The sequence below is a fragment of the Poecile atricapillus genome, chromosome Z (genome assembly GCF_030490865.1).
Source record: "Poecile atricapillus isolate bPoeAtr1 chromosome Z, bPoeAtr1.hap1, whole genome shotgun sequence".
NCBI classification, from domain to species: domain Eukaryota; kingdom Metazoa; phylum Chordata; class Aves; order Passeriformes; family Paridae; genus Poecile; species Poecile atricapillus.
The window spans coordinates 46,256,005-46,276,113 of NC_081289.1; the positions used below are offsets into that span (position 1 = coordinate 46,256,005).

A 20,109-nucleotide genomic window follows, 5' to 3' on the forward strand; every position below is an offset into this window, starting at 1 on the left:
GGTTTAATTCCTTCTGACTATTGACTGGATAAAATACATCTTCTAAATGCTATTTAGTTTCTGTAAATGGACTTCATATGTAAAAAGCTATATGAATAATCTGCCAAAAAATTCTGCATATGTATTGCATTTCAGAAGAGTACAAAATTACAAACATAAAGCAATCACCTGGTTTATAAACTACAGGCATATTTTGCTTTTTAAAAAAGGTTTTAGTTTTCATGATTAATATAAATTGGTCCATTAAAACTGTTAAAAGAGAAAGCAAGTTAATAATCTGCAATATCAATGCTTCAGGCACAAAATAACCCTCCATATACATGCCTAATCTGTAATTCCCTTATTCCCAGTTTGCAGCTGGAGCCAAAATAAGCAAGCAGATTGGCAGACTGATTTGAAGATGACTGATGGCTGTAGCACATGCCTCCACACCTCTGACATCCATCTGTATTATTTAAAGCTTCATAGCATGGTTAAGGCCTATTAAATGGTTTATTCCAATCTCCAGTTTCAATAGATTCATAGTCTTGTCAGAATTCACTTCATCACACAATGTGTATCAAAATGTTCAGCTGCACATTCATCCTATGTCAAAACCTCAGGGAAGAGCATGTTCTGGTGTTAGAGAAATGCAAAAGACAGCCCTCCACAAATATTGATTTAGTATGTGAAAAGACTTTTAACACTTATTGCTTTTACAGGTACAAGACCTTCAAGGCTATGAGCATTTAGCTCAGAATGGGCGAGTGAGCTAATGAAAGGACATTGACTGGGGGAAGATAAAATGCCTGAGTTTTCTACTCACTTGGAGTGCTGTAAGGTCAGTTTGTATGCATTGATTTCAAAGGCCATTCTCCTGTTTACACAAAGATTGATGAACAGGATGGGCTTACAGTCCTGTTGCTCCTTGTGATCCAAGTCCATGATTAATTGAAATATCTTGTTATCCATTTAAGTCTCAGTATGCATAGTTAATTCAGAGTAGCAAACAACCACACTTAGTATGTCAATTCCAATGGCTTAACAATGGGATTTTGAGTTGTATTTTCTTTCTTTTTTCTTCACGTTTTGGTTTTTCCTCTTCATTTTATAGCTGAGGTTTGCATTAGCAATCAATCAAAATTCCTTCATTAGATGCAATGATATCCTTATAGCAAATCATCCTTGTTCTTAAGGTTTTATTCAAGTCACACTAGTCATCTAATAGCTGGTGCCTAAAAAAAGTAGAAAGCAGCCTAGGTGCTTGGAATTAATCTGCATCTTCTTAAGAGATGAAATAATTTTTACCTTTTTTTATTATTTTTTTTTAATATGTCCTAAAAAGCAGTTTAAAAAAATGATAACTCTCATCTGCGTTGCAGTGGTTGCATTTGTCCAAGGGAAACTGGAAAATGAGTAAGTAAGAGGTGCAAGAAACAATATCTAGTAAATCCAAAATGGTTGATAGCTGTTGGTAATATCGGGTCAGATATTAGTTGTCTAAATACTGTTATTCCATATGAAAAAGTACTCATTCATCTTTAGGTCGTAAAGTGCTCTCTGGTCCTCTAATGATTTTGTTGGCTATTTTGCCCATGTTTTTTTTCATACCTTTGAGATCATTCTCATGTAATAGTTTCTGTGTGAGGTACTTCTCTCGTTTGACCTTGCTCTTGGTCTTTTGTGATACATCCGGAATTACATATGAAATAATAAACTTCACAAAGTATATGACATGCTGTGAAAGGTGAAAATGAAAAAATGTCAGTCAGGATGAACAGCACTTTATTCTGATTATAAATGAAACGACACTTTTTGTCTTTAGATTCTGTGCTGATTCAGTATCAGTATCTAACATGGTAGAAAAAGATTTTAAAAATATATGACTAATAAGATAATTATATGATAAACAAAAAATTCAGATTTTCCAGTCCTGATTTGAGCAAGGACTTCTCTGGCTGCTTTGGGGAAACTCTGGAACACAGCACTTCCCTCCTGCTTGGAAACACTGGTTACAGTTTCCTATAAGATTTTTAGGTTTGTTCAAATGACTCTGGGACCATTATATTTCTCTGATACAGGAAATCTCTAACCAGTTTTGATGACTTCAGTAGTCCCTGGATCAGGCCCTAAATACATTTTATAATTAAATAATACCAAGTATTTATCTCTCTTCATCTTGGACTGATTCCCATCTTTCATAAGTCCAGGCTGTAGCTGCAGAGGAAGGAGCAATTGCTTTTTGACGATCATCTAGAGACTCACTTCTTACAGTGACTGTCTTTATAGACTTGACTCTGCCATGTATTGTACCTGTATTATGTACATGTATTACATACAGGTACCATGTATATGCATGCAGGACACTGTGTGCAAACTTCCTCTAAGTACATGTACTCTATTTCTGCTACTAAAAATTATTCTACAGGTCTTGAGAAAAGAATTTGTGGGGCAATCCTCAGCTGATGTCATGATTTCAGGGAATTCTTTTTCCAATGTTGCTATTCTTAATTTCCATCTCCCAAGCTCTTGCTCATGCTGGCACACATCACCAGCTCTGACAGCTGTGCCTGGACTGAATGCCTCGGAAGGATTTTCCGCAGGGAGGGAAGAGATTAAATAAGCAATGCTGAAGCAGAGCCCATACACTGACCTCCATGACAATGATGAAAGCCAGCTTGGCTGCAAGGACATGCCAGTAGTATATGTTGTGCTCATACTGGTGCTGGTGACCAGGAGGGTAGCGGAGATCCCGGTATCTGAAAGCAATGCAGGAAAGTCAGGAGCTGGTCTCTGGCATCTCTGCAGTACGGCTCTGTGGCCAGAGGATGGAGCACGACATGGCCCTGCTTAATGTGTCCAGGAACAGTCAGCTCGGGGAGCTACTGTGATGGGTAAAATCATATCTGCAAGATAAGCCACATTTGGCTGAAATGTCATAGTTTTTCCCATTTTATTAAGAATTACTGATAAAAATTTTAAGGTTTCTTTTTTTTGGAAAACAATCAGCTAGGAAGAAGCCAAATTAAAATAAGAATTTTCTGAGTATCACATAATTATGGGTGAATACTTCCACTCTATTCTGCCATTCAAAATAAGCTGAGTTTTCCTGTGTTGTAATGTTTCTTATGGGATATTGTTAACTGAATTAGAGAGCTTAGATATAAAAACCATTATTTTTGTAACTGGAAAATGACAAATGCTTATTTGACACTTGCCTGCATGTCATTTGGTTCCCAAACCAAGGGGAAAAAGGTCTGCTTTCATTCTTGAAGTCTGATATATTGAAGACAGAAAGTGTGCTGTTTATATACCCCTTCATAGTGTGGCTGCTGTGACTCCCATAAGGAGGGACCGAAAAGGACCAGTAATAAACCAGACGAGGAATCATGTCAGATGTAAAAGCAATGATCATAGCCTGCATTTCAGAAAGACAAGGCAAAAAAGCAGAACAGCATTAAAGAAATAAGCTTTAACATGCATTCCTTTGCCATATACTTATCATCTCAAAAGTTAGCATATGAGCTAAAAATAGAAAACACGTTCTTTTCCCGTCAGTGGTTGTTCAGTCTGTAAATGAGCATGTAGTCTCTCATGGGCACAAAACAATCCCTTTCTGGCATGTGCACTCTGTACAGTTGCTAAATTATGCTAGCTCTGCTGAATGCCTTAAAACATCTATATTATAAACCGCTGAATGCCTTAAAACATCTATATTATAAACCCCTTTCTTCATGTGCATGCAGAGGAGATCAGCAAATGTGCTTCTTATGAGTACTTATGAGATGCTTAAAGAAATTCTGCCTGATGAAACTAATGGAAACAACAGAAGAGTTCTTCAGTAACAGAAAATTAAATGTCACCAGGTTCTCCGATGTCTGAGCAAAGGAATTAAATAAATTAGATATATAACTGATCCGTCTCTGATCCTAGAAACATCCCACCCTTTCAGAGGTGCTAGCCAGCCCAAATTCATCTTGGTACTTGTTGCCTCCTACTATAGCGTAGTACATGTGGAAACTGCTCTTGATGCCAAGATAATTTTTTTTAGTAGCAGCTGCATAGTGCTGTTTTACGTGACGTGACCATTTGTTTTTATCTTGCTCCCAAGAGAGTCCCTGTCCTACTCAGTCTGCTAGTCACAAACTGGGTAGGAAATATGATCTGTGGGTTTGTTGTGGGAAGTCTTTTCTAAACTCATGAATTTCCCAAAACATCCTATTCTGGAGGATGGGTTAACTATGTTTAATCCAATTTCCTCCTCTGCTACTGCAAGTTCAAAAGGTTTCCCGGTGAGGAAGACTTTCCACTGGCAAGATCTGCAGCTGAGTATTTAGCAAGAGGCTGCCCAGCCAGCTCATGACAACAGGCGTCTCTGGTGCCCAGCGCCTGGGAAGGAGTGACTAGGTGCACTCCAGGACTGAAAGAGAAGTGTTTTGTCCCGTATCAGGATATAAATACCCACTTGACAACATGGATGGAAAGAACCAGGGCAGAGACATGGAGGAAAAAGGTGTGAAGTAGAGATCTGATGAGATCAGGAGGAAGGTTTAGGCAGAGATGTATAAAAGAGGCAGAAAAACCACAGGAGAATCATGGGACAGAGTTAGGGGCAAAGTCAATGGGTAACAGAGGAGCATAAAAACTGGTTAATATCTGTATTTATTCACCACCATGCTAGTCTGCAATTCATGAAGTCTATATTTCCTTATTTTGATGACATGGGAAAGAAAAATCTCCATTTTTGTGCAGCATTCCCAGCCAGCCAGTCTCAGCCTGAGGAGGTATTTGTAACAGTTGTAGAAGAAGGGAAGGGGAGAGAGGAGAAAAGGTGAAAAAAAAAATGTGGGTACCTCCTCTACAGTTCCTTGAAAAATACTTTGGTGGCAGTGCTAGCTAAAACAACCTCCTGCCTCTGCCTCTAGCAGTCGACTCGAGCTCTGCACTGGCTTGGGCATTTCTGGGCCCATGCAGCAGATCAGATGACAATGCTGATCTGACTGGGAATCACCACTGGATCCTTTCCCTGGTCTGATTCATCATGTGTTTGTACAGTGCTGGTGCCAGCACAATGCAAGAGACAGGACTGAGGGAGAAAGACAGGGAGTTGAAAAGGGGACAAGACCCACCCTACCTCAAGTAGCACCACTGCCAAATGATGAATAATATCCTAGTGTCTTACCTTTTGAAGAACCTGAGGAGGTGCACTGTAGTTAAGATAAAATTTGCAGAAACAATCCTTTTGAGACTGTGGTCCCAGACCTGCATTTAGTTCTCCAGATTATTGCTACAAGTGAATTCAGTTGAGAGAAAGTTTGGCTGATGACAAATAACAGGGAGGCATCCTAGGTCTAAAACTCATTGAAAATTTTCAAGGATAAGGTGTTTTTCTTGTACTGCACTTTGGCTTAGATCAAATGTAGTTGGCATGCACTTTTAAATACTGTTTTTAAGCATTACATGCCAGTGTGAAATGAAGTGAAAATTATGTGTTGTTTATATTTACATGCTGAGTAGGTGTTTTTGACTGACAAGAAGTAGATATTACTGTGTCTTGCACTTGCAGGGAGACGACCTCACAGCTAAATTACTCTGTTTTTAACTCTGAAGTAGAGTTAAAAGTAGAGTACAAGTAGAGTATTTGTAGTCTGAATTACAAGCATAGAAAATTCTTGTTAAATAAACTTTCTTTCTGTTCATTAGCTCATCTAGTCAGACCACAAATGAATTAATATCAACTTATCAATAAGCCAAAATAATTCCTTCTCCCTTTGGACCAAATGAGTTTGATGCTGCTTCTTTGTATCAGAAAGATTCTGGTACAGAGCTTAATACTTGATCTTACTGAATCTTTTCTGAAAGGCCCCAGGTCTCTCATCATCCTAAATCTGAACCCTATCTCACTCTCTTCCCTTTCTCAGAATGATCTCCAGATGTGCTCCGGAGAGCTTCAAGGACAGAAATACGAGAGCTAATCCTACGGCATCCTCTCAAAGGAAAACTTTTTTCCTCTTGAATTATGGGCTGCATTTCAGAGTATTGCACTGGAGAACTACAAACAAACAGCACATTCTTTGCTTCCCAAGCTTTACTGCACACAGTTTTCCATTTATACCATAACTAATTAAAATCAGTCTTCAAATCAACAACAGATGCAATAGCAAGTCCAGTGCCTCACGGCAACTCTCAAAACTGGTAGCTTTGTGCAAAAATTGCTTGCAAGTACTAGCAGCTGCTACAAAGGTAACATGCATGAAGGAGAAGGTGCATGAAGGAGGTGATACACTACCCAAGGATAATCAGCTGTAACAAGTCATGTAGAAGAGAAGGAACCCTTTCTGGGCACTAAGGTAAAATCAAGGCAGGGTTGGTAAAGGAAAGACTGATGACTTGGATCAGTTCCTGGATGTCAAACAAAAAAAGAAACACACTTAAAGGAGGAAAACAGCTTCTAGCATTTGCTCAAGCACATGGCTTTATGGCCCACACTTCATTAGCAATAAATACCAATCTCTTTGAGGTCCTCACAGCACGTGCAGAGGGGCTGTTTGAATGTGGCAGTCTCTGGCTGAGCCTCTCGCACGCCAACAGCCCCACGGAGGTGAGCGGCCGATGTTCTGTTTGCACACTGACATCAAGTGTGGAGGGCAGGGCACAAACACATTCCTAACACATGGCCTGGTCAACATGAGGTCACCAAAGCCACTTCAAATCTGCCCTGAATACCAAGAAAACTGTGATAAGGTACAGTATTTTAAAGTAATGTTAATGTTCAGCTTCTACTTTCATATTGGTATTAGAAAATCCAGCTGGATTGACTAGGAAATAGAGTTGTCCAATAGCATAACATATTTGGATCTCTCTGATAACAGAAGAAAACAGTGACCTTGTAGAGAAAGGCTATTCCACATGGATGGTCTGTGGCATTACTGTCCCTGCAGAGGAAACCAGAGGTCACTGCTCCTTTAAAAAAGGCCAGCAGCAAGAATTTTCTGTTAAATTAATACATACTAGTTACTGTTCAAGAATAAGCAATCAAATAATCCACAATGATATAAATAACAACGCCATATTTTTCTTCCTACAATGCAGCCTACAAATGAAATATTGGTGGTTTGATACAAAAAATGTGAAAGGTCTGAATTTCATTGTTAAAAGTATATTAATCAGAACGTTTTTCTTAAATATTTTCAAGAAACTCTTAAAATTCAGTTTCTTCATTGTGTGCTTAAAAAAATTAAGTATAACTGAAGCACAGGTTAGTGTCCAAATTCTCAGAAAATTCCTTCTGGTCTGCAATTTTGAGCACACATGGTATTTTTAAGTACACAAGAAAGAAGCTGAATTTCTGTTTTAAGAAGATGGGCCTTAAGGATCATTTCGGTTGCATTGCCACGCACAGCATTCCCACATTTGGATGTAGCACCTGCAGTGAAGGCACTTTATCTCTTGCAGCTGTTGGCACCGTACTTACATTGGTGACCACGGCCAGGATGGCTATGCCCTGCAGGATGGGCTGCCAGGCGCCAATGTCCTGTGCCTTCTGTGGAACCATGCGCCTGAACTGGGTTGTCAGCTTCCACGCATCCAACCGGATTTCCAACATGTTGTTCATAAGGGCCAGGAGAGGAGCCAGGGGGAACGATGCCACAAACAGGGTCACAAAGCCAAACTGTATAACTGTGAAAGGGAGAGGTTGCATGCATTGATGAAGCTTTCACTTACTGGAGATAAGCTAGTGTAGACATGTATAGTTTATACAAGCCAAATTCAGATGGGAGAAACAAGAAAGAGTAGCTGGGTTCTTAGGAAATCTTCTGGATGAGAAAATAGTAGCACAATAGTACTGAAAAACCTGCTAGGTGAGAGGGACAGGAAAATATTACAAATCACAACACAGCGTGAGGAACTATTCTGGGTACTCAAATATCCAGAATCCTGTGTATTCTTTCTGACGTCTTTGTCATGAGGAAATCTCATGACTATCTGTCTCCGTACCGAACTGGAAGGCCCAAACCAACAATCAAGTCCACTGGAAATGTTGTCACAGAATGGATGGTGGCAACAAACCAGCCATGGCCTGCCAGCTCCCAAGTTACCAGCAAAGAGTCCCGGTGACTGCAGCCCTCCAATGTGACACCGGGCTCTGCTGTGCTACACCACAGCATGACAGGGGGCTGCCTTGTGAATGCATTTCTCACAGGATTAGGCAAGGAAGTGGCAGTACTCCTCCTTGTACAGCCACATGCTGTTTCCTGGTTATAAGATGGATTAAGGCTTAGCTGCTTAATAAAAGCTTGTAAAACCATCTGTAATGGCTCAATCAAAACTTGTCTCAGAAAACATTAATGTCTCTTCTGTCCACCATATTAAGCATTTCTGTATCAAGATTTTCTTTAGAACATGTCTGTATCCAGCAGCAGTACTGAACCCAGACTAAACTGTTCCTTACCCATTTCAAGATACTCATAAAATAGTCCAAGTTTTCCAAAGGGTTGGAGGTGGTAGTCATGTTCCCAACGTGGAATAACTTTTTCTGATCTAGCAGCTGCAGAATATCTTCCAATTAGATTCTTGACCAAACTATCAGACAGGAAGAAAAAGAACACTAACATTGGTAAAAGAATCTAAAAAGTGAAGAAGATGAAAAAAGAAATTTGGCATTTCTCCTGTTACAGGTTTGATCACTGGATGTATTGATTTCTGAATTATTCAAAACTTCCTTCCTTTTGTTGCCTTATCCTAAAAGTGAGTTTTTACAAACCATAAATAAGAGTGCAAAGGGGCAATATACCAGAATCATAGTGATTTATATTTACTAAATGAGTTAAAGTAGTAATTACACATGACATTTAAGAGCCCAATGTATAACAAATCATTCCAATCAATATTGAGCAAGTCTTCAGTTTAAGATTCTCATCGCTTCTACTATCTCAGTTTTGAATATTCAACCTGAAACACATTGTGTTTGACTTGCAGAGGAAGGAAGAATTTCTGATTAGAATTAAAATCAGTTAAAACAATAGAGGAGCCCAGACTACCAGTCCAAAAAAGGCTCCAAGGACAAGTCTTATGCTTTCAGAACACAATATACAGTTACCAAACTCAGTATCAAGTGCCTGAAGGCATCAAGCAAGTATTTTTCAAATATGAAAGAGCAGATTACTTAATAGTTTGAACTTACGGAACAAGAACTTCTTGAATGTTGTTCCAGATCGCTTTCCCTCCTACTATGATGGCAAGCTGGGTTGTGAGCTCAAGGAGACATCCACCTGGATCACACTGAAGGTTGGGAGAGACAGGAAAATTTTTTGAAGTTGGTTAACTTTTCAGGCATGACTGAAGCATTTAAAATTATGCATTCCTGGTTATTATTATAATAACATTACTGAAAGCAGTCGAAGAAGACTGTCTAGGCAAACCTTTCCAGTAAGGTATGCAAAAGCCAATTCCAGGCCATATACTGTAGGCTGACAGAATACCAGTGAAAGAGTGAAATTCCAGGTGAAGTCATGCAGCTCTGTGCTACCACCAGGTGAGGGTGACCCAGCAAAATAGGAACGCTTCTACTGATGGTCTCTCCTTTCTGTGTGCCCAGTCACAGATTGTAGGACCACGGTAAAATAACCCTTTTCTGGGTATTTGTAATACATTTCTAAGTGCAACGGGTCTTGCACCATATTTCTTTATGCTAGGGGTTAGTGCGGAGGCCATTAGCTTGGGAGGCAGCCACTTTTTAAAACCTAATGTTAGATATGTACAACTATGTTTTACTTTATACACTCCTAACTTCAGCACAATACCCAGATTAATTATACATTCTACATTCTTACCTCTTCATTGCGGTACTTTCCTAGCCAATAAACTGGACTTCCAGGGTGACCTACAAATTTACCCTTAAAGAAGGCTATGTAGAAGCATGAAGAATAGTAGTTGACAAACTGGAACAAGAACATCTTTGTGGTCAGACTGTTTTCATAATCAGTCTGTGTCCTTGGAAGTTCTGTGATGGAAGAAAAGAAAATAAATTAAAAAAACCCCAACCCAACCTACAAGTAACTTACAAGCTGTTCTAGAGCTTCAGCTGCAAAGTATCTGTATGCCTCATATTCCTTTATATGACTGAGAGCATTATCATTTAGATTGTACATAATCCCCATGTATACTGTAACCATTATATAATTCTAAAACTGTATGGGTTGTAAAAAGAAAATAACTTGTTCCCTGACAATAAAGAAAGAGAAGAAGCAAAAATTCTAATAACTCAGGGGAAGAAAAAGCGCCCAAATCCAGCAGACTCAGGAAAGATGCAAATGTAACACTCTGAACTGATGAAACAGTATTAACTGAAAACACCACACTACTTCATGAATCTAAAGTAAAATATTTACTTTAATGTTGATGGCCTGGATATAGAGAATAATATTATTTGTGACTGCTTATCTGTTTAACAATATCAGAGTGGTATGTAGTTTTGGAATGGTGACCTTATTTACAAGAAAATAGCTACTTTCCCTATAAACAAAAGCTAATATAATTGAATGTGTTATGCCTTACTGATCTGTTTTCATAAAGCTTGGTTGTTGTAGTTATTTTCTTTGCTTTGTATGTTTCACAAGCACAAAACTGTAAACAATTGATCTTTCATGCTGTCCATGTAAAGACTTTTCAGGCAAAGAGCTTAATATCATATTTCTCTGATATTGAGAGAATCTATATTGGAAAATGTCTAGGTGGTATTTTCTGATTTTGTGGGAAAATTCTGAAAGATGTGGTGCAGATTCATTTATTGTAATACCTACTACACATTTAAATGCTAATTTTCCTAGGTATTTTACCCCACACTTCCATCTGAGGTATAGCAGCAGCATACCGAAGTCAGTGATCAGGATTGCCACTTTTTCATAGATGATGTTGAGAATCATAATGACTACAAAGCTGATGAGCGAAGCCGTTACTGACGTGGCCGTCTGTGGAGTCAGGTACTTGCGGATCACCTCCGTTCCACTGATGTGCTGTGACAACTTGGCAGAGAACACCAGGAAAACTGAGAGCCTGTAGACAATGATTCCAACAACTGAAGCAATAATCAAAAGGATCTGCCAAGGGAACACAAGAAAGATGCTTATGTTCAACCACTGGAGTTAGGAAAAAGTGAGCTCAAAACACTTTTTATGATAGGCAAAAGGAAAGCAATTTTGTGCCTGTCATTCCATTGCAAGAGGATGATCAAATAAGATACAAAGCAATAAATAGAGAATCCATAAAAGAAGTCTTTTTTTCATGTAGCATAGTAAATCTACAGGAAAGAAAAGAGATGGTCTGTTTTATGACTAATAACAAGGTTTGTACTGATGTAAGCCAATATAACTATAATATAAATCTTGCACCTTGAGGCATGTGATGGGAGAAGACTTGTCATAGTGGACAATTGGCAGGATGGCAAATGTACTAGCGAGTCTATATTGATTATGGAGGGGGCTGCACCTTCTCTTTCACATGATACTGTTACAGATTGTAGCCTGACCCCTCAAAGGAATAGAAAAATTTTAAGGCATGTCATGTAGTCGGCAGGAGTTGCAATAATGATCCAGGTACCCCATGTTGCTTGCCATCTCTTCTTTCTGCTTCTCTTCCTACTTTTATTTCTTGCTAGTTCTCTAGCTATTATTCAGTTTAAGGTTCATAGGCTGTGTATCTTTTTTTCACTATCTCAGCAAACTGCCTTGAACCACCTTCCCTGACCCCGCACACAGTAACTGTGCAGTAACACAAGTGACAAACCCAGAACAAATCTCTTCCCTCCAACATGAAGTCTGGCCTATTTAAATCCAACTGCAGATCAGTATTCTTCCCTCTGTGTTTTAAATGTGTCAATGCTGAGGCTCTCCTGTGCTGCCAGACACCACTCTATCTCCTATCTGCATCCTATCGCCAGGAACGAGGTCTTTTCCAGCTGCTATTTGTGCTACAGAAGAGGAGGACCTGTAGCATGCTAAAACACAGAGCTTTTCAAGGCAATCTCTCTGGGCCTGCTCATTGTGTTATATATATTGTGTCATGGTTGACTGGACTGCTTTCAAGGTTTAGTTTTAATTAAAGTAGAAGCTCTGGAAGATTAAAGAGCACACAGCTTTGCTCTGTTAAGTGAAACACAAAACCTGAAAGAGGTCATGGACTGTGAGACACAATATGGAAGAACACAGCTGGAACAAATCAGACAGAAACTAGCAGGGAGGAGAGCATATAAACCAAAGTCTTCCCCTCACTGCCCCTCTAAAAGCAAAGCCATTTGTCTTAAAATAATGAGGGAAAAACCAATGGACCACCTTCACAAGCATAACACACAAGCTACAGCTGCAGGGTGTTTTGATACTGTATGCTAACCAGTATTGGGTGATTACAGCTACCTTCTCCATTTGGGTCCATACCTTATGGGCTTGATTTATGCATGAGACGGAAATCTGACTCAACCTGTTCCATTCTTCATTTTTTGTTCAGTTTATAAGGATCATTTTTTAGACACTTACTAGAAAAGTGAATTTATGAGGGAAATGAATAAAAGAACTTTACCCAGAAGAAGATGGCACTTGTACAGAAAGTCATCCGTACGCACTTCCCACATGCAGTGTATGGCACATATTCTTCCTCCTGTAAAAGATTAAGAAACAGATCAGAGATGCACACCATCTTCTTTCTTTCTTTTATTTTCTTTTTTTTTTTTTTGTATGTGTGTGTGCTCCAATTAAACTCTTTATTATACTGAGGGGAGAAAAAAAAGAAAAAAGTACCTTGTTTTATTTCCTGGAAACTCAACATTTGTTAATGATTTCAGAAGTCCTGCCTGATTACAGGTGAATTTTTTGCTACCCCTTCTAAGATAAAAATGACTTCCATAGAGGTAGAGGGTCCTCAGTCCTTATTGACTTCAGCCATGATGGGGTGCACAGTCCTTTTGAATGGACCCATCCTTCTTGGCTGATCATGGCATCCAAGGTCATTATCTTTCAAACTTCAATGGTTAAATTTAGCAGGCACTAAAATTTTGGTCCTTGATCTCTGTATTTCTCAATGTATTCCATAAGAACAATGGGATGGCTTCCCTAAGGAAAATGACTACCTCAGTGTGGTACTGTGAAAATTCACTGAATCTTTAAAAAATCTCTGAGGATCAAAATAAAATATTTTAGCATATTCTTCACTCTTTGAACTATCTGAAATGAACTTTCTAGCTATGACTTTATATATTCAAGGTGGCATAGGTTTATAAGCTTTTAAACAGGGTGAGTTTTTTGATAGTACAAGATATAAAAAGAAGATCTATATAGGATAGTTTCAACAACGGCAGTTAATTTTGAAACTTTTCAAGTGCCTTCTAATAAACTTTAGTAAAATGTGAATGGAATGTGAAAGCAGTGCAAATGATTAGATAAAAGACAGAGTAATCTATTGACAGAGAATAATAAAAAGTGAAACTTTTATTATATAAAATTATTATATATGAGTAAGCTGCCGAAGCTAAAGCTACTCAAATGTATAATAAATAGAAATCTAAACTAAGATCTTCATAAATATAAATCCTCTGTCATTGAAATGAGGTTTATCCTTGTCTCTGCAAGTTTTTTGTTATTAATCATAATTTCATCCATATGCACTTAGCAACAATAGCTATTTATACATGTTTCAAACAGAAACATCTTTGGTTAAAAAAACATTATTGGCATCATATATAATAATGCAACGTTTCCCTCTATTCACCTTTTTTTGCTGATGCATTCCTAGGCAAAGATAGAAAATGCTCTGTGATCTTGGCCTCTGGCAGCAACATTTAATAATTTCTTGGGGGATTTAATAAAGTAGACTTAGTCTTCTAAGCTGGGGACAATGTCTGCTTCTGTTTATTTAAGACAGAGGAACCTCAGCAGTGCAAGGTCCTCAAACAGGCCTTCAAGGTGCTTTCAGTTAGATATCAATTCCCTCTCCCTGCATCTGTACTTTATCAAGTCACTGTTTTCAGGCCAGCTTATCAATTTGAGGCACTGCTGATGTATAAAGCTCTAGTCCCAATTCACCATTTTCACCGTGTCTGCTCACAGCATGTCTACAGCAGTAACCATCACCAGTTATCAAAACACTCCTTACCTGTGTGATTTCATTCATCACTACCTGAGTGCAGCGAGCTTCGTACTCTGGGCGGACTTGCTCTTCCTGCTCCAAGTACTCAACTGTGTCCCACTCGTACTCCAGTTCAGCCTGCCGTCGCTTCCAAAACTCCAAAAAAAAAGTAACTATCCAAAAGACAGACAAAATGAGCAATACCACGTGAGTACTGGATACTGCTTAACCCCTCTGGGCTGTAACACATGGTATTCCATACAGCTTTTCACAGACATGGAATAAAACCCTTACTGGCTAATGCAATGGTGAAAATAACTGGATCTACTCCTTTATGCAATTATGCTCTTGGATTTATAGGTACTTTAATATGAGAAACCTGAGGTAAATGGTGGTGTAACCATATGCTAAAGAATGTACATACTTTATCTATGCATTTTCCTTCTGCCTAAGGCCACAGTATGAGCACTTTGGATTTCATATTACAGACTGCTTTGGAAAAGTTTAACATGGGATGCTTAAGAAACTAAGTTGCTTGGATAGGTGAAGACAAAATGCTGGAAAGTATAGTATTTTCTAGAAAAATTAAACTCAGTGTGCTAAAAATTGTCACAGGGAAGAGCTCATGCTCATTCACACTGCAAATTTTGTGTAGACAAATTATCAATTTGCAGACACAAAAACATTGTTTGCTCAGGTAAAACTGCTGAAGTACAGATGTCTTTCCTCCTCTGCTACTACAACCCTGAAGAGACTTCATCTCTTTTGTATGGCATGGAGCTTAGAAACTCCCTGGGCTGGGCCAGCCGTTTCCCTGGACTGTGCTCCTACAGCTGGAAGTGCTAAGCAGTACAGCTAAACATGAATCCAGCCACACTCATTACCTTGTCCCAAGACATTATGCAGGCAGATCTGGCAGCAGAGGCAATGACAAACCCAGATGGGAAGGCTGGGAGGAGCTCAGGATGCTGGGTGTCAGTACCATGCCCCCTGGCATACCTGGATGCTTCATTCTTGAAGAGGGTGCAGTCTTAGATGAAATGAGTGGTGTGGCTCTATAGCACTGTTTCCAGGAGGAGTAGTATCCATTCACTGCACTCTTATTGCTCTCATTGTCTGGGAGTAATTAATCCTAAAATCGGTTTGTTTCTTTTTTTTTTTTTTTTTTAACTAGTTTGGCCCCTCGTTCTGAATGATGAAACCTCAGTGGCATGCAGTTACAAGTCCAAACATCAAAGGTTATGTCTAAAATCAGGTGTGGTTGAAAAATCCAAAACTGAAACATTTAAAACCCAGGAAACTCCATGGGCTGGGCTGTGAGATGACCTTGGCATCTGCAAACAGGCAACACTCCAGAAAACCCTGCTCCCCTGATTATTCAGGGGCCTCTTTCACAAGGACTTCTTCACTCATTTTTGCTTAGAAGCAGCAAGGACATTGCAAGCAGCAGACCAGAGGGTCTCATCTGCTTTCTCCTGCAGAGCAAGGATATTAGCCTTTCATAAACCTCTAATTGCTGCCCAGCCCAAATCACAGGAATCTACAGGCTGTACTGATTTGTTCCAGCTGCAAGTTCAGCTGCTGCTGGAGAGCCCAGAAGTGCAGGGATTCCTTCTGGGATGATGGCCTCACATGCTAACTGTGACAGAAGGGCACATAACACAGGGACAGCTCTCCCAGCCCCCTGTTAGCCAAGTTGTGTCTTTCAGAGCGGGAAAGGAGCTCCTGCTGGATTTGCCATTTTCCTTTTAATTTGAAGCAAGATTGTTTCAGCAGCAGAAATGGATGGCATTTCAGAATCAGGAGATCAAATCCGTCATTTCACATCATACTGAATGACGTCCTTTCGTGTATCTCCCAACACAAGCACCAGGCTGGCCCAGGTATTCTGTCTCTGAAGCTGTGTCACCAAGGTCTGAGAAGAAGTGCCTCCATTGGAGAACATTTCTTGGTTTAACTGATCTTGCTCAGAAAGGGGATCCAGGAATGGCAGCAAGGAAAGTGGAAGCTGCATCTTGTTCATGGCCCTTGCCAATCTAGTCTTACCATCAAAAGGAGAATTGGCAGAGCATTAATGTATAAAAAGGGCTAACTCCTGAGGCCAAATTCCCTGGTGTTTTATAATGCTTTAAGATTTTTGAAGGGAATACACAGAAGAAAATATGCACTTATTAGAAGTGTATTGATGATAATGATGCAATAATATATCTATGAGTCTAATATTAATTGCTTTGGACAAGAAGGTCTAAAAAAGTAATAGAGCAAGATGAAAATTACAGCTGGAATTACACCAGGACCATGGGTCATTTGGATTCAGTACAATTTTGGTTGAATATCTGTTATATAATTCACCTCTTTTTATAGTGGTCTTACAACAAGAATACTAATAGGCCTTGCAGCCATCTCTACAAACCATGAAGCTTAACTTAGTAATTATTGCTCCTGGAACCATTCTTCAAAACAGGAAGCACAATTTTAATTAAAAACCAAATTGCCAATAAATTAACTCTTGGCATAATGGGAGGAGATTAAATTAGTATCAAACTTCTAATAACTTTTAATTTAGTGAATTCCCTGCTGGTATTTAGCATATGTTTTGGAAGAAAACTTCTTTTTGAAATTATATATTTCATCTTACATTTCTTTAAATCAAGAGTTATTTTGATACACTTCAGGTCATCATAGGGAAATAAAAATACAGTATGTTTTACAAAGAAACCAAATTTTGCATTCTTGTCAGCCTATGTAGGAATTCAAAATACCATATGAGATACATTCTCTTTAGCACCCTGTATACAGACCTAACACGGAACTTACTTCTGTCATTACTGGATAAGACACTGCAATAAAAGCTAGTTAAAAAAGCTACTCATATGAATAAATAAGTTGTTTCTTGAAAAATAAACCTTGCCTAATCCCTTGAATATAGCACCAAGTGTTTTCACCTGTGGGAAACATCCTGGTTTCACATACATTTTTTTCTGCTAAAATATAAATCTAGTCCTTGTAACCTACTACACATTTTACAATCAGCTTCTTAAAGACAGAATGAAAAAAATCCTGGGAAATAAAACAAATTACTATTTTTCCAATTGCATTGTGCAGTTATGTAGCTGTTAATAGCACAAGCACCTCCATAAGTCTTTGGGAAAAAACCCCAGCTCCTCTGACAGATATACTTAAGCATGTGGCTGGCTCCTGCTGGATGAACATGTGGCAGCCTTAACCACCTCCCTCAGACTTTTCTTCAAGTCATCAAAACAGAGCAAATACTGAAGACTAACTTTTAGGACTACAATTTTTTGTTTGCTTATGATGAGTTCCCGTGAATGTGCTTGCTTTCTATGGAGCTACTTCCCAGTGAATTCCTAAGTGCTAGCAAATGAAGTCAGTGCAAATTTATCCATGTTTTCTTGGCTGATGGTGGAGGCTTGGCCAAAATTAGATAACAAACCACAGTTGTTGAAATTGACTTACCCCATATTCCCATAAATACTGCAAACACCAGTGTTCCAAAGCTATCAAATATACAGAGTTTCTGGAAAAGTGGAAAAGAAAAAAAGTCTTAAAATATAACTGACCATTTTTATTCTTCTACACCAACTCAGAACAGAACCCAGAAGCTGCTTACTGAAAATGTTGATTTTCAGTTTTTATGTAGTTTCATAAACAACCCTTGTGGATAGCTTTCCTCAATTTCTGTCCATTCACACCACTCTCCAGGAAATCAAGGAAGTCAAATGCAAAGTTCAGAATTAAAAATAAAAGCCATATATGGGTTATGAGGGATAGTAAAATGGTGTGCTATCAAACTTCCTTCCATCTGTTGCACACTAAGAGGAAAAACAGTGCTTCTGGTCTGGGAGCTCAGTATAGAATTATGGATCTTTAGTACAGCCACTAAGGCCATGGACACATCTGGTTCTCATAAGCAGGATAACAAGTGAGTTAGTTAGTAAAACCACACTCTGATGAAATACCTCTGTGGTCACTATCTTCCTTTTTTTTTTCCATCATAGCCTTTTCCCAGCATTCTTATTTCTTTTACCATGTACGTGTGCTGATGCAACACATTAAAGCTGGGCAAAATATTTTTGATGAATAGCTGAAAAATCGCAGTTTTGGGACTGAATCTATGGAGGGGAATGATGAAAGGCTAACATTAGCCTAGTGAGACAATGTAATGGGGAAAGAAAATGAGGTTCCTTTTGACAGGAATAAAGAGCAGGCAACAGGACACGGCTGTGCCACAGCTTCTGTCATAGCAAACACCAGCCTCTCCTTGTACCCATCTTCTCCTTGGCAACATGGATCAAATTCAAGGCATAGATCCAGATAACTTCTTCACGCAGGGAGGAGGCAGAAATTAGAAATGTCAAAACAGGCTTTAAATGTTTCCTTAGAAAAATTGATTGAAAGCTACTGAATCAAGGCTTTAACTGAATCCTCCCTTCCCTCAAGTAGAAGTACCCCCAAATGAAACCAATTTTCAATTAAAATAACATTTTTTTCTCATATAAACTATCAGCAGCTATGTGAAATTAAAAAAAAAAATTCATTTTTCATCTTAGGTCAAATTGGAGCAATAAATGTTGCTTTAACTTTTTGAAGTTGAGTTGCTGTATCAAAAGGAACAGCAATTTGCACATTTTTAGCAGTTCTGCAGGACGTTAATGAAGGACCAACATTTTTTATATGTACTTGCAGAGAAAGTGCAACTGAAGCTCAAAGGTGTGTCTACAAGCTGTAAATGTAGTTACCTTGGATGATTCACAAGTGATGGTGAGGTTCCAGTAGGTACATACTTTATCACACTGAGGGCACATTATGATTTTACCTCCTATGTTGGGGTCACATACTTCTTGGCTAAAAACAAAACTAGTCAGTCACTCACCAACACTAAATTCTTTAGTCCTTTTTCACACATGAAGACAGTGCAATAATCTCAGGGAATTAATTAATAATTTACCAGTGATCCGCACTCAAGAATTCCACCCCCAACCATTGCCCTGCCAACAGGTCCCCATTTCCATTCATAGTCCTCATCTCAAAAATGGATGACACATGAGGAAAACAATTTCCAGCCCTTGTACGTGGTGGAAATTCTCAAAACTACCCACACTAAAAATAAATCAGCTCTTAAAAGATCTTGCAGTCTTCAGTAGGAAACCAGAGTTGTGTGCTCACACGTGCTGTCGTACCAAGTCTGACGGGAGAAGGAAGAGCTGCCTAGCAGAACAAGGAATAGCTGCAGGCCCCAAAGGACTACCTCGTCCCTGTGGTCTTCTAAACAGGATCAGACTGGAAATTGTGCAGAGGGGAGCTGCCACAGTGATTCATGGGTTTGCAGACCTGTCTCAGAGACGGCAAAGGAGCTGCTGTCTCATACACACTAACCTGGCATGGTGGAGGCTGAAAGGTAACGTAATTACCTTCTACGTGCAGATCGGGGGGTAAACACCAGGGACAGAGCTGAGCTGCTTAACGAAATCATAATACTGGCAAAAAGGTAAATGGGTATAAATTTGGCACAGGAGTGGAGCTGTGGAATAGCCCTTCAGCATGGACTGTGAACACCCGTCCACGAGGGGGTGTACAAATGGATGGCCTAAAGGTCCTTGGGCACAATACCATCTTTTTTTTTTTTCCCCTGGGTCATTTGTCCATGACTGAATTTTGTTGTGTTCTGATGAAAAAATCTGTGTCATGGCTATACCTGCCCTTCCAATGTATGCTAAGAAGCTGAAGGCCCCTGTGCTGTTGCTCTTCCTATATTTTCCCAAATTAGAGGAAGGAAATTTTTAACATCTTTGGGTATCTAGTTTAAGGATTACCACAGTGAAAATTATGTCTTATGGCAATTTGTACTGACTTCTGATTGTCACCTTTTTCTTTGTGTTTCTACACTAGGTATGGTGAACCTCATGCAAAATATAAATAAAATTATGAAATAGTAAACTCTTGGATGTCTATCACTTTAATGGTCCATGGATATCCATTATTTATCTAATATTT

At 39.0% G+C, this 20,109-nt stretch overlaps 1 protein-coding gene across 5 annotated transcripts in view; it reads right to left on the reverse strand.

The window, feature by feature from the left end:
* Positions 1–211: 211 nt before the first annotated feature.
* Positions 212–20,109, reverse strand: part of LOC131573141 (anoctamin-6-like) — a 67,561-nt gene continuing 47,663 nt past the window's right edge. For 2 of the 5 annotated variants that reach the window (XM_058826787.1, XM_058826789.1), the window contains exons 9-20: positions 18,855–18,960; positions 17,572–17,632; positions 14,122–14,267; positions 12,553–12,630; positions 10,853–11,078; positions 9,813–9,982; positions 9,164–9,261; positions 8,432–8,562; positions 7,454–7,659; positions 3,198–3,397; positions 2,633–2,738; positions 212–1,717 (exon numbers count right to left, since the gene is read on the reverse strand). In XM_058826787.1, coding sequence (XP_058682770.1) covers positions 1,511–1,717; positions 2,633–2,738; positions 3,198–3,397; positions 7,454–7,659; positions 8,432–8,562; positions 9,164–9,261; positions 9,813–9,982; positions 10,853–11,078; positions 12,553–12,630; positions 14,122–14,267; positions 17,572–17,632; positions 18,855–18,960 — 1,735 coding nt within the window. In that variant the 3' untranslated portion in view covers positions 212–1,510. The other 3 variants (XM_058826788.1, XM_058826791.1, XM_058826792.1) reach the window with 3 other exon arrangements.